Here is a 20,517-nt window from a genome sequence, read left to right as displayed (position 1 = left end):
TCTGCCCTCGCTGAGCACGCAGCGCTGGAGTTCCAGTCAGTGAGACACCTGTGGACCTGGGCCTGTCCTCTCTCCTGCCTGTGCCTGGTTAAGGTGCACCAGGCTTTAAGCAGTTCAGTGTGATTCCTGGGGGGTTCTGTTCGTGCCGCGTTCAAACAGATTGGAAAAGAGAACCTGCAAAAGCCATAATTAGCTGTGGAGATGGAACTGAAATGAGAACGCTGGTCCTGCCTGCTGCACTGTGCAGGGGAGGGTTGACTCTCCAGGGCCCAGGCACTTACTGCCTTCTCCAGCTCCCTTTGTTTTTGAAGAGGTGCCGCAGAATGTCCCCCTGTGGGCGCAGCTGTCCGTGAGAACTCTCAGCTCCTTGGAGATACACCCACCTCCACCTTCTCTTAGGTGATCTGTAGAGAAAAAAGAACCTGTCCATAGTTCTGTCCATAGTTTTACAGCTTATATTTATTTGTATCATCTCTTTTGTCTAGGAATGTAAAGTGATCCTAAAATACGACGTGTAATAAAGTCAATAAGATTTATTGCATCTATCAAAACGTGTGGTTTTCATCGTTAATTTGGGGCAGGGCTCAGCAATTCCGTGTTTTACAAAGCCTTGTGTTGTTTTTACCTAAAAAAAAAAAAAGTCTCTGGGTAAACTAAGTGGTAAAATGTGAGTAGAACTGCAGTGAGTTTTGTAATGGGCCCAGAAGGGTCTGGAGCACAAGTCTGATGAGGACCAGCTGAGAGAGCTGGGGATGGTTAGCCTGTAGAAAAGGAGGTTCAGGGGTGACCTCATCACTCTACAACTCCCTCACAGGAGGGTCTATCCAGGTGGGGATCGGGCTCTGCTCCCAGGTGACTACAGACAGGAGGAGAGGACAGTCTTGAACTGTGCCAGGGGAGGTTTAGGTTGGACATCAGGAGGAGTTTCTTCACAGAAAGGGCGGCCAGGCATAGGAATGGGCTGCCCAGGGAGGTGGTGGAGCCACTGTCCCTGTTGGTGTGTGAGGACAGACTGGACATGGCACTCGGTGCCCTGGTCTAGTTGATGTAGCGGCGATCGGTCACGGCTTGGACTCGATGACCTCAGGTCCTTCCCAACCTAACCCATTCCGATTCTGCGATAACCCAGGTGCCAGAACGCAAACAGCCCCGGCTCTCACCCGGGGGGCTATCGCAGGTCTCAGCCCCGGTCCCCCCTCCCCGGCCCGGCCCGGGCGGTGCCGCTCCCCCACAGCGGCCATGCGGCGGTAGCGGCCTCTCCCGCCATGGCGCGCGGCACCCGCCGGGACTTGTAGTCCTCGGGCCGCCTCTCCCTCACGGCGGGCCCGCCCGCGAAGACTACAACTCCCGGCGGCCCTTGCGGTTTGTTTTCCTTCAAACCATCCCCGGCACCGCCCCCCTCCCGGTGCCCGCCCCTCCGCTCCCGCCGTGTCCCGCCGCGGCCACCGTCGCCGGGCCCCGCCGCCCCGCCCCGCTGCCGGCCCTTTGACCCCGTTGTTATGCCGGGCCCGACTCGCCGCCGCCGCCGCCGCCGCCTCCCGTAGCGCCCGGAGCCGCCCCCGCCTCGCGCCCCGCCCGCCGCGCCCGCCGCGCCTGCCCTGCTCCCGCCCCGCCCCGGCCCGGCCCGGCCCGGCCGCCGCCCGCACGCCTGCCCGCCCGCGCGCCCAACGGTCCGCGCCTCGCTGCGCCTGCCCGCGCGGGAGGAGGAGGAGGAGGAGGAGGAGGAGGATGAAGGAGATGAAGCAGAGGAGGAAGAAGGAGCGCACGTGGGCCGAGGCCGCCCGCCTGGTGAGGCCCGGGGGGCGGGGGCGCTCCGGGGAAGGGGCGCGGGGCTCGGCCGGGCCCAGGGGCCTCCCCGAGTAACGGGACCGGGGCCGCCGCCATCGCGGCCGTGGGGCCGAGGCGGGGGCCGGGGGTCTCCTGCCCGCTTGTTTCCCTTCCCCAGCCCGACGGGAAGGGGATGCGCCCCCAGCGCGGGGCGAGCGCGGCCCCCGGCCCGCCGGGGGGAGCCGGGGCGAGCTGCCCGCCCTCCTGCCGGGGGTCCCCGCGGCCTTCGCCGGTCCCGGCTCCCGGGATGGGCTCGGGAGGTGCCGTCCCGCAGCGGGTCAGTGTGTGCCGGCCAGGGGGCACACATTCGGGTCCATTCTCCTCCTTTCGGATGGTTGAAAGGCTCCGTGGGGCGAACCTGAGCCCCTGGAGAGAGCCCAGCCCGGAGCCCGGGCACGGCTGCTGTCAAAAGTTTCTGGTTTAATTAGCGGGGTGTGGGTTCCCTCCGTGTGACGGGCTGCCCCGGAGCAGCAGCTGTACTAAACTAAACATCCCTGGTCACTTTTGGGGTTAGGGGGCATGGCCAGGGGTATGTCTTAGTCCTTTTGTCTTAGGGAATCTCCTTGTTGAGGTCTTCTAAGTTCCAAGCCCAGCCCTGCTCCAGTGGTGCCTGTGGGAAGGCTGCTGCTGTTGGACTTCCCTCTGTGAAGTGTTTGAGTCAGATCTGTCTTGGACCCCAGTTGTGAGCTGGGAAGTGTAACAAGAAAAATAACTTCAGTTCTACAGTCAGGTGCTGGTCAGAGGTTTGATTTAAGAGTTGATTCTCTCCCAGTGACACGGTGACACAGATCTGTGCGGGTGCAGGAGTGCCAGTCCATGGAGTAAGGGATGATCCAGCTGCCTGCAGTCGGTGTGAACAGATCCCTGTTTTCCTCCCTGTAGCCCTGTCAGTGGTGTTTAGTACAGTGTTCCTCCTGTGTAGCCCATGGACTTCTGTAGAAACAGATCTACAGGGCTTGAGGGTGGTTGTTTTCTTTGGTTTCTTCTGTTGCTCTGTGTGTTTTTGATTTTGCCAGCCCAGGTTATGGCTTGGAGCACATAAACATTCAGAGGAACAGTGTGGGTGAGTCCAGGGAGACTCATGTCTGGTACTGAGGATGCTGAGGATAAGTCTTTGTGCTCCTGAGTAAGATTTCTTTGGCTATTGGAGTGTTTTCTTACTGCTTGCCAGGAGGAAACCTAATCAGACAAGAATCTGTCTTCCAGCAACTTGCATCATCTTTTGTGTGTAAATTATAACATTTTAGACCCACGTGGCTTTGCTTGGCAAACCAAAGAAGGGCTTAGGGCAGCCTCTGTGGAACTTCACTGCGGGAGCCTGGTGGTCTGGTTGGTTCTCCATCGTGCATTTCTCCTTGGGGTCCAGGTTCTGTGAGCCAGGTGTGTCCCTGCAGGTGGCAGGGATGCTTTCCTGGTAGGTGACCCTGGGGGCAGGGGCTGTGCCTTGCACAAAGTCAGCTCATTCGAACATCCTGAGCCCTGAGAGGTGGAAAAAAAAAAAAATCAGTATTTATCTGCTGCCCAAAGCAGCTCATGAGACCCTGACTTTAAAGCAGTCACCTAATACACCTCCTCAGCCTCATGTGATGGGGAAAGGAACTCTTCACACAGTTCCTCTCACCTGTCTTCTGGCCAGAACCTCAGGCACAGTGGGTGCATGAGGTGTCTAAGCCTCAACAGCACCTTAGAGCCATTGATGAACCAGAAATAGAACGATCTCATACTAGATTATCCACTTAGAGAGACCTACAGTTGCGTAGCTGCACTTCCAGCTTGCAGGACTGATTGTAAATCCACTAAAAATAGATCTTTATTTCACACTAGTCTTACACATGCTCCCTGTCAAAATGCTTTTAATTTCCCTCTCTGATGTGCACTGGTGTATTTTGTATTCCTCTCGACGTTCCTGAGAATCACAGGCAAAAGTGCTTTTCAGTGTTGCTACTCCTACAGAGCCAAAGCTCTGCACGTTCCTTGAAATAAGCCTTTAAAGATTCATCTGGATGCCCAGAGCCATGGCACTGTCCCACAGGTGCTGTCAGAGATGGATGTCCAGTAAATTAATTGGGGAAGTGATGTAAACTTCCATAATTAGGGGCACAGGATTCCTTGGCTATGAACAGTGGAGGGGGGGAAATTCTGTTTTGGGGGTAAGGAATAGCTAATGCTGAGGTTGTAGCTCTGGGTGGAAGGTTGATGTGGCAGTGGAAGTGTCAGGTTGGAGAAGGATGGAGGGCTGGCTCTGGAGGCTGGGATTTGGTGTCTAAAGCTTGCAGGATCTTCTCTTCCCCCGGTTCTTCCATTAAGGGCTCTGTACACTTAATACAGCTCTTGATTGGAAATTGTTCCCCTGAGTGCAGATTCTTTTATCCGTATGTAAATGCTCCTTCGTGCTCAGTTTTGGGCCGCGTGTTTCGCTTGCTGTGTCTGTCACTGGAGAGGGGTTTGAATAATTCCCTGATTTTTTTTGGAACAGGCGTGTTGCGTTTGGCGGATCTCGCTGGGCTCGGGAGCGATGCGTTTCCCCGTGTCAGCTGTCTGCTGCCTTTGAGTGACAGGGTGACAGCTCAGGAGGGAGGCACGGAGACCTTGTGACCTGTGGAGGGAGGAAAAAGTGTGATGGAGCTGTATGGAATTAATTTAGTTTACTGTCTCCGAATATGGCTTATCACTCGCTTTGATCTTTCCTTCAAACTCTTTGTGTTTTCATTGTGTCTCAGCTCAGGTTAGTTCTCAAATTCCCTTCCCCATCCGGGTTCTCACCTCGTTCTCAAGTGCTTCTGAGCTTCAGGCATCTGCAAAGTGCCTGTTGGGTGGAGAATGATTTAAGAAATTCCTTTTATAGAATCATGGAATGGTTTGGATTGGAAGGGACCTTAAAGATGATCTCCGTTCCAACCCCTTGCACTGCGCAGGACCACTTCCACTAGACCAGGTTGTCCCAAACCCTGTCCAACCTGGCCTTATCACAACATATCGTTGAGGTGCAGAACTGCAGTGACATGGGTTGGGTTCTTCTTTACTGGTGGAGGGTGGGGATGGTTTGGAGGCGAAAATTGGGGTGTTTTTGCACGTGCCCTGTTGCCGTGGCTGCCATGGTGACTCACTTCGAGATGTCGCTGATGGAAATGGGGCGTTTGGGTCTGTCCAGTCGGTTCCTACACAAGTCAGACTGAGAGACAGCACCGTGTTGCTGACTCCTGCAGCGTGGGGACCGACAACACCGGGGCTGTGCCTTGTGTGGCCGTGACATGGGGGAATTTAGACCAGAGTTATGATAAAAAAGTCCCGAGTGAATTCCCATTGCTGCTTTTCGGGCCTGTTCCTGGCCATGTCCTGTAGCTTCTCCAGGCCATGTCCCTTGCCTGTCTCACCCTGTCTTTCCTCACTCAGCCCCAGGTGTGTGGAGCTCAGTGCCTTTGCATTCCGAGAGCAGCACTGTCTGCTGCTGGGGAAGGCAGGAGCCGGCGTGTGGTCGGCAGCTGTAGGGTAATCTGCTCCCGAAGAAGCAGCGTGGTTTACATCTACTGCAGCTTATTTTTGCTCATTGTTTCCTGTTTATGTGGGTAATCTTCTTATCCACAGAAATGTCCGGTCCTCTCTTTGAATCCTTGAGTTCTTGCTTCTGGACATTTCGGAGCATTTAAGTTCCACAGGCTTTAAAAGAAAATCACGTAATAACCTCTTTAGTTCTTAGACAGTTCTATTCTTCATATAATATATGGCAGGATGATTTGTTATTTATTGTATTGCCTTTTAATATCTGATTTTCCTCATTTTTATCAAAGGCAAGCACTCAATCTCTTTTGTGTCTCCAGCCATATTTTTTTCCCAAATCCTTTACTGTTATTTTGTTCTTTTCTGAGTTCTGTCCTTCTCTGACACAAATTCTGACTCTTAGCCCTGGTTCCCTTCTTGGGATGGAGCAAAGATGAAATAAATGCAGTGATCCAAGGAAGGTACACTATTGGACTGTATGGCTGTACAGTAATACTTTTAGTGGCAGGAAAATACTGGATGCTTTGTGGAGAGGTAGGAGAACACTCTACATCATTAAAGGTCAATGACCTGATGTTCAGTTCTGAAGGTTTATGTGGCAGCAGCTTGGTCTAATGTATACTGAAGTCTACTGGATGTCTATAGTAAAGCTTCCCCTGGGGTCAAGGCCGAATTCTGCTGCTTTTTCTCCTCCATGTTTGTATTTCAGTTCATTAGGAACCAGATGAAGGTAAAGCCTTTTGTGATGCTCACTGGGATCCTGAGGTAGCCTGAAATTTTACTGTGTGTCTTTGCAGATGAATCGAGTTTGAAGAGACACATTATTGGGTCTGGGCCACAGCTGATGGAGTAATTCTGGGAATGTAGAAGCCAATTCTGTAATGACACATGGTCTTTCTGTCTTTTCAGGTGCTGGAAAATTACTCTGATGCTCCCATGACCCCAAAACAGATTCTGCAGGTCATAGAGGCTGAAGGACTAAAGGAAATGAGGTTAGTATTGATGATCCTGCCTAAACCAGCGTGGAGCATGGGGGAGGCAGCGTCTGAAGGCTTGTGTTGCTTCGTGCAGTTCTGCCTCATCCCCAGCCCACTTGGCTTCCCTTTTTTTCTTTCCAGCCTAGTAATTTCAGATGACAGCACAGACATTTATGCACAGGTTGTGGGGTTTTTTCTTTGACAATAACTGGAAGCTGTGGATTTTTTTACAACACAGAGAGTCCCTTTACCCATCTATTGGGAAATAAATGCCTCTTGCAGATCAGACCCCTGCATTGTGCTGTACTTACCACTCACTCGCGTGGTTCTCTCACGAGTAGCTCCCAGCAGTTTCTGCTATTGTGACTCGAGGTTGAGAATGGTTTAAGTTTTGTCTCCTCTGATGCTTCATTTCCAGAGCAGACATTGTGTTTTGGGAGACTCAAGTCAGTCTTCTTCGTTTTGTGTCACTACACTGGCTGCTGCTCAGATTCTCGAGCACTGAGAGAGTGCAACTCACATGACTGTGGCTCTTGACATTGATGCCCATCTCAGAGGGGGTTTCATATGGAAAACAACTTGATACAGAGCTTTGGAAAGGGCAGAAGTGGGAGACTGCTTTCCTTGGTTAAGTTCCTGTGAGCTTCCATCTGTTTCCATGACAGTAGTAGAAACACAGAGTGTCTTGCAGCTCAAAGAAAGTGGGTAACTGTGATAGTCCAAAAAAAAAAGGAAGTTTGACTACCAGAGACAGAAAAAGCTGCTGCCCAGGGAGGGCCTCCTGGGGAATCTTTTCTTTTTCTAGTCTTGCTTCCCCCTCCCCTTGTGTCTGTGGACTGTTTTCCACCCTGATGTCTGCATTTCCTGAACCTGTACTTTACCCACCTACAGAAGGTAAATTGATTTCTCCTGGGACCTAAATGTTAGCTTGTTTCTGCTCCTCATTTGTGTGAAATCAGGAAACAGCTGGGGTGGTTTAAATAGTGAAAATCAGTGACGTGTGCAGAAGTGTTGGGTGTGGGACCTGCCCTTGTTTGGAGAGGTGCAGGACCCGTGTCTGCAACTGCATCAAATTTGGAGCTGTTGGAATGCCCACCTGCCAAGGGCTTACCAGAAGGGTGGAGAGGGACTTTTCACAAGGGCACATAGTGATAGGATAAAGGGGAATGGCCTTAAGGTGAAGGAGGGTAGATTTAGATTGGATATTAGGAAGGAATTCTTTATTGTGAGGGTGGGGAGGCCCTGGCCCAGGTTGCCCAGAGAAGCTGTGGATGGCCCATCCCTGGAAGTGTCCAAGGACAGGTTGGATGGGGCTTGGAGCAATGTAGGCTAGTGGAAGGTGTCCCTGCCCATGGCAGGAGGGTGGAATGAGATGAGCTTTAAGGTCCCTTCCCAACCCAAACCATCTTTGGATTCTATGAACCTTGTTGAGGAGATCTTTACTGGTTTGGATATGGACAATGGTTTCACAGCCATGAGTAGAATTCAGACAGATTTTAATGAGGACTTTCATACAGTTTTGCTTTAATCAGTCCTGTACAACTCTCACATCAGTCCTGTTACCTAAGCAGGCAGTTGCAGATCTCTGTGCACAGGCAGATCTCTGCCAAAGGTAATAGCAGGGCTCTTCACACAGAGAAATTATCCTCTGCTTTCCCAGTTTTTACAAGTGGCCTGTCACACTGTATAAGTAAAGACCTGACTTCGGAGCATGTGTCAGGTTAAATCCCACAAAGCTAACTAATTCCTTTAAAGGTCGGTGGTTTCCCTTGGGATATCTGCTTTTCCTTCCCCGGTCATTAATTCTCTGCTGTAAGAAAAGATTGTTTTCTTCGGAGCACGATTGTTCACAGAATAAAGGCGGTGAGCCTGCCCGGTTCAACATGCAGCCGGCTTTGCTGCTGCTTGTATAGAAGCCCTTCCTGAAACTCCATTTCCTGAAGGAAATAGCTCAGTGCCTCGAGATGTTTTTCCCTCTGAATCAGTCCTGAGGTGGGGCTCCCCAGTTCAGGGGTCGCGCTGCTCTGCCAGGAGGGCCGTGTTCCATATGGGACACTGATGTTACCATGGGGGTGGTGCTCGAGCCAGGACACTGGGCCCAGCACCATATTGAGTTTAGCTACTTCAGCAGAGTTTTAACCACTTGCTTTTCTCTTGTTTCGGGGAGGAACTACTCACTTCGATGTTTTCACAGAACTCTGTGGCTGGTGAGTGTGCTTGCAGCATCTGGTAAACACAGAGGGGAAAGCCCTGTCTAACAGGACACCAGGCTGGAAATTTTATTCATATTATCTAAAAGTGATACAGGCAGACTTTGCCTGTTGCCAAGGCCTGTGAAGGAATGTCCAAAACCCAAACATGAATTCGGGGTGGAAACAGAGTGTTCTAAGTTTTTCAATTTGAGGATGATTTTCTTAGAAATATTTTATCTCGATCCAGTTTTCAGTTTCACTTTTACTAAGAATGCAGTCGGTGCTGCTGTAATGTCTCTTCCAGATAACTTTCTGCCTGTACGTGTGGGACTGAGTGGAAAACACAATATTACGTGGCACAGCAGCTCCATTGGTGTGAGTGTAGGATGGGGCTTTAACCAGGGGGTTACACAGGACCAGTGAGTGCATCAGAGCCTTCATCTCGAGCTCTGCTCCTGCAGTTTGGTCTGTGACCTGTCAGGGAGACATTCCAGTAACACGTGTGTGTGCAGTTTGTTTATGTCTTTCTACCACTGAGTAAATCTGGGGTTTTTCTAAAGTCAATCCAAGACTGAAGGTTTCAAGCAGAGGAGGGGAGGAAACAGGTAATAAAAGTCAGAAATGTCTAAAACCAGATGAGGGTAACTTAAAATTGGTGTCACATTTCCTGTTTGCTGCCAATGGCTTGATGTGATGCGCTGAGGCTGATGCACAGGTCAGAATGAAAGCAGTGACACTATTCTGACTGAAGCTTCCATCCCATAAAATTTATGACGTCACCTCTGTTCCCCTCTGTCAGCTAAATGGTGCCCTTTTAACCAGATCAAGAAATCAGGGGCTGTTTTCTTGATAAACCCATCTCTTAACCTATTCCCTCTCTTCCTTCCTCTGTTCCAGTGGCACGTCCCCCCTGGCCTGCCTCAACGCCATGCTGCACTCCAATTCCCGGGGAGGGGATGGGCTCTTCTACAAACTGCCTGGACGCATCAGCCTTTTCACACTCAAGGTAAATGCTGAGCTCTGCTCCCAGGTGTGAGTATCAGCTTGATAGACAACAGATATCTCAGCTGTTTCATTTCCATATATTTTCTGTTGTTAGAAAATCTTGTTGAATCACCCTATTTTGCTGAAAATAGATGGCATTGAAATTGATTTGCTTGTACAAGTAGAAAAAAAAATCTCCTAAGCTTACTGTCTTAGTATTTGGCTCCTCTGATGCTACCTGTTCTTTCTTAGCAAGAATGAGATACTTCTTTTTAATAGGATCTCCTTACTTACAAAAAAAAATTGACAAATTATTCATCTTTTTATTAAATTAATTATTATTAACCTGATATTTTGGGGGTATGAATTACTTGTCTAGGAGGGGGCTGTGAAGTGCTTATAGTTTAGGTGACTTCTGTTCTGCTGTGAGCCCAAATGTACTTTAAAATATCTTTCTGCATCGAGGATTAAAATTAAGGTTAAAGGTTCCCACTGGTGTCAGTCTGGAAGGGAGGGAGGGCTGTGTCCACCTCAGTTGTGTTTCCCCTCTAGAAGGATGCCTTGCAGTGGTCCCGGAACCTGTCAGTGCCAGAAGGGGAGGAGCTGGAGGACACAGCGGACGCAGAAAGCTGTGGGTCCAACGAAGCCAGCACTGTGAGTGGTGACAATGATGGTAAGTGTCTGGTGGCATTAACCCTAAACTCTAGGGCCTACTCCCGTGTCTGACTGAGAGCCCATCTCTTTCAGTGTCTCTTGATGAAACCTCCTCTAACGCCTCCTGTTCCACAGAATCTCAGAGCAAGGGACCTGCTACCAGGGAGAGCTACAGAACCGCTTCCCAGGTAGGAAAAAGTGGGACTGATGGGAAGGGTGAAGCCTCTCAAGGGGAGCTCTTGTTGCTGCTGGGGGTGGTGTGGCAGGGACTAGTTGTGCACAGGTGCCTCAGAGCTGAGGGGCTGTCTCCTTGGGTGAGGAGCTGGCAGGATGGGAAGGGATGATGTACGGGAAGGCAAACTTGAATTCTCTGCTAGTCCTGAGTATAGTGACACCTGAAGATTTGCCTAGGAGCCAGGCAGTTCTTTAACCAAAGAGCATGCTGTTTAGATCATTTTACCCTTCCCTAATGTCTTCATTCCTTCTCTTTGTTTTTGGTTCCTATCTGGCCTGCAGACAACCAAACAGAAGAAAAAGACGGGTGTGATGCTGCCACGGGTGGTGTTAACCCCGCTGAAAGTAAACGGGGCGCACATGGAGTCTGCCTCAGGTGAGCACGGCTTTGGGAGGGGGTTCCTGCTGACCTCACAGATCTCTCTCCATCTCCCAGTCATCCTTGTTTGCCTGAGGATTTCGGTAATGCCTGCTGAGAATGAGTGTGACTGCTGAGAGTTGTGTGCATGTGTAACTCCATCAAAATAGCTGGTACCTGGGCAATACCCTGTAATAGCAGACCTGTTAGTAACAGATAATTCCTGCATGTTCAGCTGCCCTCCTGGTTGAGTTCTGGCTGGTTTTTGTGTATTTTTATGAAGTTGGTTTGCTTTTTAGGGTTCACAGGAAGGCACGCTGACGGAGAGAGCAGCAGCACATCCAGCAGCAGCAGCAGCTCCTTGGCCTTGTGCAAAACCAGCCTGCGCAGTCGGACAGAGATAAACAGGGATCCTCCACAGCTGCTGAGGGGCATCCGAAAGCCCACGGCTGGTATGTGCTTCTGGTTACAGGTAGAGGAATAATCGGTGATGTTGAATCTGAGAAAAGAGCGCCAGGATCTCTTTCCCCAGGAGGCATTTGATGATCTGAGGTCGCAAGCCAGGCTTTCCACCCTGAAATTTAGTGAGACAATGGCTTAAAAGTTTGCCTGGTCTGAAGGAAACATTGAGAGTTGTACCTGAATATGGCAGAACTGTGACCTCATATTAAAATTCCAGATGTGTCTATTAATTACTGTGCTGGAGTCATTCTTCACACTTGCATACTGGAGTCTTTCTCGCCTCTCTTACTCCTTTTGCCGTAGCAGTTTAAATTAATTGCCCATCATACTGAAATACTTACATAAAACAATGTTAATTTTATTTGCCTGTCCTTAAACTCCAGGGCAAATGAAGCGGAACAGGGGTGAGGATATTGACTTTGAAACCCCTGGCTCCATCCTCGTCAACACAAACCTGCGGGCGCTGATCAACTCCAGGACCTTTAACGCGCTCCCGTCGCACTTCCAGCAGCAGCTGCTTTACCTCCTGCCCGAAGTCGATAGACAGGTACGAGCACTCGGGTGTTTTCCCTTCACTGGTTGCCCCTTGAGTGTGGAGCAGCTGGAGCAGACGTGTCCTGTGTGTCCTGGCAGGTCGGGGCTGACGGGCTGATGCGCCTCAGCGGCAGCGCTCTCAACAACGAGTTCTTCACCCACGCCGCGCAGAGCTGGAGAGAGCGGCTCGCCGACGGTGAGTGGCTCTGCTTTCCCAGGGAGTAGGTGCTCATTTTGTGGGATTTTTGTTTCTCTTTTGCAGTTAATGAACAGAAATGTAGTTCAGCTTTGCTGCGTATGCAGCTCTGTCACCCCCAACTTTTCTTCTTTCTTTTCTTTTTTTTTCCCCCCTTTAAAATCAAAGATGTGATTTCCTTTGGGGCCATGGGACTTTCAGAGCTAAGCGGTGAAGGTATAAAGTAGTGCCAGACTTATCTTTCCTTAAATGATGGCCTGTGTCTGGTTAAACATGATTATTTCCAGACTTATTTGAGGCTGTGTGACCACCATCCTTATGGAGCTGCAGGCAGCACATGGATCCGGAGTAGGGTGGGGAGCAGGGTGGTAGCAGCCAGTCTGTCCTTCATATATAGAGCTGCTATACTGTCCAAACACTAGAGGTTGCATTTGCAGAGTCAGTTTAGTTTAGAACTGAATTTCAGTCTCTTGCTTCCATGTAGGTGAGTTCACCCACGAGATGCAAGTTCGAATCCGGCAGGAGATGGAAAAGGAAAAGAGAGTAGAGCAATGGAAAGAGAAGTTCTTTGAGGACTACTATGGACAAAAGTGAGAAATTTTACCTTGTCTATCTTGTTTTATCCATGTTTATGCAGGTGGCAGGATGTTGTTTCTGTTTGACAATGCCTGAGCAGATGCAGCATAAACTCCTTGAAGAATACAGGTTGTCAGGTGAATCGTTCCAGCTGTTGCTCTGGGAAAATCCTTCGTGGAATTGGCTGGGTCACAGAATTTTGTAACCCATCTATTTTGTTTCCAAGACAAGTTAATTATTACAAATATTTACATTTTCTTATTTTTCTGTGGTAGCAATGTGGTGAATGTGCGGGTTCTCCCCTTGCAGGGTGAGTTAACAAGGGTTTGAGGAGTCTCTGCCCATGGTGGTTGCTATTCAGTAATGCTGAAATTGAGCTGGGCTTTAGGTCTTAGCTGGTTTTTGTGTTTGCCCCATAGGTTGGGCCTGACCCAGGAAGAATCCCAGGAGCAGAATTCGGTGCAGGAAGATGCTGAGAACAGGACAGAGCTGTCTGTTAAAGGAGAAGCGAGGCTGCCCCGCGGGCCGACCACGCGGCAGAGGGACGGACGCTTCCGGAAACGCTCCCGGGCTGACCTGCGGTGCCGGGCCAGGAGGAGCCTGTACAGACTGCGGGAACCCGAGCACACGGAGGCTCCCAAAGAGCCTGCTCCTGTGGGGCCAGATTCCTCCCTCCATAAAGAGCCAAAGCCTGAGACAGACCTGAAGAAAGATGATCTGACCAGCCCCTCAGCTGCAGGACTGAAGGCAGAGAGTTCAGAGCTGAATCTCTCTCCAGAGACTTCCAAATCACACAGCAAGTCGGAAGATCCATCTTTGGCAGCTGGGAACAGAATTCCCAGTTTGCCCCAGGAGAACTCTGCTCAGGAGTCCAAGGAGCAGAAGAGGAAAAGCTTTGAGGAGGCTGCCTCCGCGTCCTTCCCCGAAAAGAAGCCCCGGCTTGAAGATCGTCAGTCCTTTCGTAACACAATTGAAAGTGTTCACCCAGAAAAGCCACAGCCTACTAAAGAGGAGCCCAAAGTCCCACCCATCCGGGTAAGAAAGAGCTTTAGAGCTGCTTGGTGTCTCAGGTCTGCTGTGCTCAGTAGCATCAAATCATTGCTAAAATGTCAAGTGTTGCCACCTTACGGGAAGGAGTCGAAGGGTTTCATTGGTAGAGCTGGCAAAGTGCCTCTGATTGCCACAGTCTGCTGTCGTATTTAGACAGGCAAAGAATGTAAAATCATCCCAAGGTCTTTGCACAAGAGCACAGGGTAACCTTGACTTGCTCCCTTCGTTGGCATTTCTGTGGATACAGAAAGCACTTTGCCTGAGACGAGTTGATTTGTAGCAAAAGACCTTCAAATCGTGTTCATTATCCTGTGTAGTTCCTCAGTTCCCTTTTAATTTTTTGGACAGAATCTCAGTATTTCTTCTGACTTTTCCTGTTTTGACTAGAGATACCCATTTTGGTAGCTCCAGGGTAGTCATCCTGGTGTAGGGGAGAACAGTTTGATATGTCTGAAGACGTGGATGTAAATAACTTGCTTTGTGTTTGCCTGCAGGGCTCCAGTAAAACAATATTAGTGTGAACTGAGCTTTACAGAGCACGGAGCAGAGGTTGCAGAAACATGCTGCTTCTCTGTGTAAAGTAGTTCCTAAGCTGAAATTTGAAGGTTTTTTTGTTGAGTTCTTGTGAGAGGAACTGTGTCGAAAAGAACTGTGATGAGCAGATGCCAGTAAAACGCGTTTCACCGGAGATGGTCAGTATTGGAACCAACCGCTCTTCCCTTTCTTTCAGATTCAACTTTCACGTATTAAACCACCCTGGGTGGTTAAAGGTCAGCCCACTTACCAGATCTGCCCCCGGATCATCCCCAGCACGGAGCCCTCCGGCCGGGGCCGCCCCGGGGCCCGGACCCTCGCAGACATTAAGGCCCGTGCTCTGCAAGCCCGAGCCCAGCGCGAAGCCGCCGCCATCGGAGGAGGGGGTGGCCCAGGCGGGGGGAGAAGCACCGATGAAGGAGGAGGTGGAGGAGAATCCGGCAGGCGTTCCCAGCACAGGAGATCCAAGAGAGCTCATGGAAAGCGTGCGGCAGATCTACAGCGAGCACAACTACAGTCGCCTGTTCCTCTGAGCAGAGGGAGGGCTGGCTCTGAGGGGGCCAATGTGAATCCCTGCCTCTCTTCCAGACAAGACCACTCTTCCTCAAAGAGTGAGGGGAGTGGCCTTCCAGGCTGTGCTGCAGGGGCTGGCCCAGGGGACACTCAGCCCGGTGATGGGTCGCCCAGGAGGCCATTCTGTGACTCTGTGACCGGGTCACCCTTGGACAGTGTGACTCCTGAGAGGCCGGAGGAGAGCCCTGAGCAGCTCCTCTGTGACCCAAGGACCGAACCCCCACCTTGTGCTGCATCTCAGGAGAGCACAAATCTGGGATGTGCAGTTCCCGTGGTGACCGGTCTGTGTTCTGGGGGACAGAGAGCAGGGGTCAGTCCCACGGGAGACGGGGCTGTGGTGGAACTCGGAGGTGCTGGTGCTCCCACCACACAGCTGGATTATCCTTCTGATGGAAAGGAAAATTCCTCCAGTTGTCCTTTTCCGCCAGAGTTGTCATCGGGTGGTACAGAACGCCATGATCCAGAGACGGTGTCTAGGTTTAGATTTAACAACTCCAAAACGTTTGTAGAAAAATGTGTTGCTGATACCTCCAAAACGGTGACTGCTGGAGCGAAGAAAGTGATCCCTGTGGCATGTGACGCTGCCCAGCTGCAGGCAGGGAAAGGCAGTGATGGCAAACGGTGTTATGAGGAACAAAATGCAGAGGCCCTGGCGCAGCCCTCTGTGCGTGGTGGCTTCGTTTCTCAGAGTAGGACAGACACCTCCGAAAAACTCCTGCAGCTGAGGGAGAGGTGCCCCAGAACCGAGCCAGGAAATGCCCACCAGCCCCTGGGAGAGGCGCAGGAGCTGAAGGCAAGTGGAGATGAGGAAATACGGAGTACGCACAGTGAAACAACAGACACTGCGTCCGACTGGGAAGGGGACGTGGCTGATGAGAACGCGGAGGTGGAGATGCACTTCAGAAGTGTCAGCTGCAGGGAGGTGGCTGAGAAAGGCTCTTCCTGTCACAGCAGCAGTGAGAGGTGCAATGGGATTAGGTCAAAATCGTCTGTGGAGGCAAAGAGTCCGGCCTGTGCTGGGGACCCTCCTGCACCCCCATCCCAGAGGTGGGGACCCCCCGGCTCTGCTCGGCCCGCGTCCTCCATCGAGACCAACAACCCCCTGGTGATGCAGCTGCTGAAGGGGAAGCTTCCGCTGGAAGAAGTTCTCCCAGTGTCTCACGTCGACATCAAGCTGGAAATTGCACAGCCAGTGCTGGAGAAGCAGTCAGAAAGCCTCTCCCTGCAGCTGGACAGAGGCAGCAGTCGCTACTTCGGCAAAGGATCTTCGCCAGAGGTAGGAATAAAGACAAGTGCCCGAAGCAGGAGCGACGACATCCACTCAGTGAGATCTTCCACAGATCCCCAGGAAAAGACGTGTGGATCGGGGGCAGCATTGCCTAGAGCAGAGGACCAGGCTGTTCCAGAAAAACATTCCAAAGTCGGCTCGACTTTAAGCTGCCAAGACCAACTGGCAAATGTGGCAAGTGCCTCTCTGAAGCCTGAAGATGTGGGCCCTCGGGAAAGAAAATTTTCTTCCTGTAGCTTTGAGGAGCAGAAGGAGTTGTCCAAGGTCCACCGGGTGCCACAGCACAACCCCTTAACGAGTGTCATGACAGGTAAGAGCCCGGAGCAGCTGAATGCCTGTACGGAGCCTCGGTTTTTATCTCCAGCTGTAACTGCTCTTGGACCAAACCAGACAGGAGGTGCATCAGTCAATAAAAATTACAGTGGAGGTCAAGGCAAAAAGCTCTTTGGTTCTGGTTTTCCCTCCAACCCCAGCGTGAGGCTGCATCATTCCAGGGCTTTGGATCACGGTTCAGCCGTGGGAACCTTGTCGCCCAGCAAACAGATTCCCTTGGACAAGGGCTGTGCACTGGGAGAAGGAATCCCAGCTGCCAGGGAGGAATGGACTTCAAAGCAGCACAGCAGCATGCCGGGAGGGGTCAGAAATGAGAATGTGCTGGTGTGTGGCAGCCCAGCCAAGAGCAATGCAGAGAACAGGGGGGATGCAGCCCAGCACCCCACGGAGCTGGCCGGGCACACACAGAGCGAGCCACTGGTCATGGACTGGCCTTTCTTTAAGTTTTCAAGGGATCCAGGGAAAGGACAGAGTCACCCTTTGGAGCCTTCATCCATCCCCTCTCAGCTCAATATCAAGCAAGCGTTTTATGGGAAGCTTTCAAAGCTGCAGCTTAATTCCACCAGCTTTAATTATTCATCCAACACTCCGGCTTTCCCCCGGGGCCTGGCTGGGAGCGTGGTGCAGCTCGCCCACAAAGCGAACTTTGCAGCGGGCCGGGGCACGGCCCTGGCTGTGCAGATGTTTGCTGACAGCAGCAGCGTGGAGGAGATCTCCTTCCAGTGCTCGTGCAGCCTGAAGGCCATGATCATGTGCAAAGGCTGCGGCGCCTTCTGCCACGACGACTGTATAGGACCCTCTAAGCTCTGTGTATTGTGCCTTGTGGTGAGATAATAAATTATGGCCATGGGACAGGTTGTATATTCAGTGTGTGTATTTTGATAATGACTGATCCTAACGCCTGTACACAAAAGTACACAAAGTACTCTCTGTTCATAGTAGAAATGCTGTTACACTTTGTTTTGGTGAGGAAAACGTTGACCTGCCTTTCCCGTGGAGATCGACAATGCAGAGCCTGTTCCTGCTCGCTGTGACACCCTGCTCTGGGTGGGCTGTGCCCCGTGGGAGTGATCCTGCTGCTTCCTGCTGTCCTGGAGTTGCCAGCTGTGCTCTGGTACCACGTGCTGAGGCTGATGCCGGGGGGAGAGGCCGTTCGCTGTGGCAATCCATGGACCCTCTGTGGAGGAAATCCTTACATCCAAAGGAACTGGAAGAGGGTGTTTGCTACTTCAGGGCTGTGCGAGGTGAGGCCCTACAGTCTTCCACTCTCCCCTTCTGCCATCTCCATTCCTGGTTTGTGTGGGAAGTGCTGCTGTGCAGTGAGTGTAAGCAGAGAGCTGCCCTGCAGTGATGGTCCTGCGTGGTTTTTGGATGCTGCAGCAGACCATGGTGCCCAGGGACGTGCCCTGCAGGTGGATGTGGAGCCGTGTACAGCCCACCGTGTGCCAGATGGAGCTGATGTGGAGGATGCAAGAAGAAGAGGGGAAAAAATTCGGGGCAAGTGCCAAGCAAATGCCTTCTGCTGGCCTGCAGGAAGCTGCGTGCCTGGGGAACTGCCTGGCTGAACTCCTGGCCCAGCAGCTGTGCCTGCCTCCTTTGGCCAACTTCCACAAACTGCTGTGGAATGCTGGAGGTTCCCTGGAGCTCGGGGCTGTGGGCAGTGAGCTCTGCACTGCAGCCCTGTGGTGAGGACCTGAACCCCACAGCAGCTGAGCTCCTGCAGGCATCGAGCTGTGCATCTGTGTGACCATCACCTAACATTTTAAGCAGTGTTCTTTCCTCTTTTTCTTTTCTTTCTTTTTTTTTTTTTTAACTTTTTTTTATATTTTCATTCTTGGATGTATAAAGTGAATTATTTGGCTCCTGTAAGTATCCTCTCTGCATCTGTTTGATCATGTATTTATATGTTGTACACAGTACTGGCCAACTCTGTAAATGGATGTAATGTACATAGAGCATAAAGGGGTCTTTTTTCTTTTTTTCTTTTTTTTTTTTTTCCCCCCTTGGATTTTCAGGCTCTACAGCAGTATTGCATTAAAGTGGTGTTAGTTATTGTCAGAGCCACTGTGTTCTGTCTTGCCTGACGTGAGGCTCACCACGCAGAGGTGTCTGGGTTCCAGCAGCCTCCCCGTGCCCGGGTGGACTGTGCCGTGCGGGCTCAAGGATGACCAGGTGGGATTTGCCGACCCCAGCAAGTTCACCAGTTCCTCCTCCAAGCTCTTGGTGGTTGTTGCTGCACCCGAGCTCCCAGGGAATGGCTGTGCCTGTGCTGCAGGAAGGTGAACGTCCTTGTGCATCCACAGAGGGAGAGCAGAACTGCAGCCCTCCTGCTCTTCAGAGCAATTCCTAATCAAGAGTCAATTGCTTCAGGGAGGGGGAGAAGCCGCTGGTTTATTCAAGTGGGCAGTAGCAAGAGTTTTAGGGGGTTTATTTTCATTTGGTTTCTTCCTGTCCCTCTTCCAGCTCCATCCTACCTCCCTTCACCATGCACTTTTTTTCAGGCGTGCAAGTTCCTCTTTTCAGACACAAGCCTGAGGGGTGCAACAAGTTCAGTCCCCGAGATGGTTTATCCCTAATGCATCCAACAGCCTCATCCCATGGGAACGAGAGCCCGGCCCACGTGGCACCCCGGCCTGGGCAGGGCTGCGATGTCGGTGAGGGCGAGCGGAGGTTTGGAACCTGCTTACCAAAGATGGGGGGCTGGCTCTGCCTCCTGGGGGCCACTGCAGTGTTCAGCTCGGACTGGTCTGGGGGCAGAGCCCTCGGGGGGAGGGGGGCCCTGCTCGTGTCTGTCCCTTGTGCTATTGGAAAAATAAACACTGTAAAATCTGCTTGTGTGGCTTCAGTCCTTTTTTCTGAAGTCCTCCTCTGTGCTGAGGCAATGTGGGTTTTCCTCTCTTTTAACTGGGGGTGTTCCAAAGCTCTGCTGGGGTCACTGACTGGGGGCTGTGTTGCTACTTGGCTTCATTAAATCCAGTTTTATGCACTTACAGAACACTGAAGATGGTGCAGCTACTGCAGAGATGCTGTGAGGCTCTTGGGGAACAGACACCCTGAAGGCTCTGAAAGCCACAGGGTGGCTGAGGGACACTGTGGGGACCCCCATGGTCACAGGGCATCCCTGCCCTCCTTGGGTGATGCCTGTGGGCAGCAGCACTGAGACTCGTCCCAGGGTCATGGCAGGTCCTGCTGTTCCTGCCCTCATTGTTGGATAAATGGATCTAAAAATGTTTCTCAAGAGCATAAGCAGGTGCTGCCAATTACAGTTTATAGAAACCACCTGAAAAATTACTTTATAGCCATGTCCTTTCCCTTTTTTAGGCAGTAAGGAAATATCAAGATACCAAATTATTACATGTCTGGGTTCTCAGGGCGTGGACACTCCGTGTAGTGAGCAGGGATCTCCTGCCTGGGGCTGTGGGAGTGCTGAGATCCCTGTGGTGATACAATCCCGGACTTCCTCACATTTCACAGTGCTTCCATCACACAAGAGCAAGGGCTGGGACTGTGGATGGTCCCACACCACCTTTTGGGGAGAAAAAAGGCTTTTTTTTGGTTTGTGGTAGTTCACTGGATGTTCTGACTCAGGCAGGTTGTCTTGCACACAGCATGGTTAAAGATCCCAGAATCTAAATAAGCTGAAAATAAGGAATGCAGAAAATGAGTAGAGTTGTTACTTAGCCAAGCATTAAAACTTAATAAACAATCCTTCCCTGTTTTATTGGGGTGGGAGGTGATGGTGTCAGGATTAGTTACCTCTGGAATAGGGTGGGGTTTCAAGGGTAAAACCCATTAAAGTCAGGATTTCACACAGAGCAAATACACTGGGGTTTTTTTCTCTGTGATATTTCTGTGCTAAGGAACAGATTTTCTCTCTCACAGCCTGACTGCTGTTAGGGTCCAGCTCTGCCATGCTCTGGAGCACCCTGGCCCCATGGAGGGGATGTCCCAAGTCAGCCCAGGTACAGGGCCATGGAAGCCTCCAGCAGGTACCACCAACTGGTTTGCAACTGGGGGAACCCAGCACTGCTGATCCCTGGGTTTTGAAATTTGGGAGCAAAGCTCAGCCAGAGGCTCAGTTATAAACCCAACGGTGTCACAGGCACAGGAGCATTAGCACTGAGCTCCCAGACATTAGGGAATTCCAGGGGTTCTCCATTTGGGACGTGCTGCCACCATCCCAGGTGATGGTTTAGAAGCAGAAATGTTCAGGTGGGTCCTGCTGGCCTTGCTCCTGGCTGCAGCCA

At 51.4% G+C, this 20,517-nt stretch overlaps 1 protein-coding gene across 3 annotated transcripts; it reads left to right on the top strand.

Annotated features, from left to right (window-relative positions):
• The first annotated feature begins 1,652 nt into the window (after positions 1 to 1,652).
• On the top strand, positions 1,653 to 19,029 carry ASXL1 (ASXL transcriptional regulator 1). 3 transcript variants are annotated; one of them, XM_050313446.1, is made up of 12 exons: positions 1,653 to 1,788; positions 6,235 to 6,317; positions 9,392 to 9,500; positions 10,034 to 10,151; positions 10,226 to 10,320; positions 10,649 to 10,742; positions 11,024 to 11,176; positions 11,570 to 11,733; positions 11,820 to 11,916; positions 12,401 to 12,506; positions 12,912 to 13,527; positions 14,273 to 19,029. In XM_050313446.1, exons 1-12 carry the CDS (start codon positions 1,729 to 1,731, stop codon positions 17,102 to 17,104), a joined length of 4,527 nt encoding a protein of 1,508 aa, XP_050169403.1. In that variant the 5' UTR covers positions 1,653 to 1,728; the 3' UTR covers positions 17,105 to 19,029. The 3 variants fall into 3 exon arrangements, with proteins under 3 accessions (XP_050169403.1, XP_050169404.1, XP_050169402.1); XM_050313447.1 differs by having other exon boundaries at positions 10,031 to 10,151; positions 10,268 to 10,320; XM_050313445.1 differs by having other exon boundaries at positions 10,031 to 10,151; positions 14,273 to 19,028.
• Positions 19,030 to 20,517: the final 1,488 nt, after the last annotated feature.

This window comes from Myiozetetes cayanensis, unplaced genomic scaffold, assembly GCF_022539395.1.
Source record: "Myiozetetes cayanensis isolate MyiCay16 unplaced genomic scaffold, myiCay2020 scf19, whole genome shotgun sequence".
Classification (NCBI taxonomy): Eukaryota; Metazoa; Chordata; class Aves; order Passeriformes; family Tyrannidae; genus Myiozetetes; species Myiozetetes cayanensis.
This window is presented reverse-complemented; position numbering and strand designations above follow the sequence as displayed.

Bases quoted from the DNA above. Each gene is read 5' to 3' on its own strand.
- ASXL1 (XM_050313445.1), top strand. From the start codon at position 1,729: ATGAAGGAGATGAAGCAGAGGAGGAAGAAGGAGCGCACGTGGGCCGAG. The intron at 10,743-11,023 runs GTGAGCACGGCT...TTTGCTTTTTAG, and splicing joins GCACATGGAGTCTGCCTCAG to GGTTCACAGGAAGGCACGCT. The intron at 13,528-14,272 runs GTAAGAAAGAGC...CCTTTCTTTCAG, and splicing joins CCAAAGTCCCACCCATCCGG to ATTCAACTTTCACGTATTAA.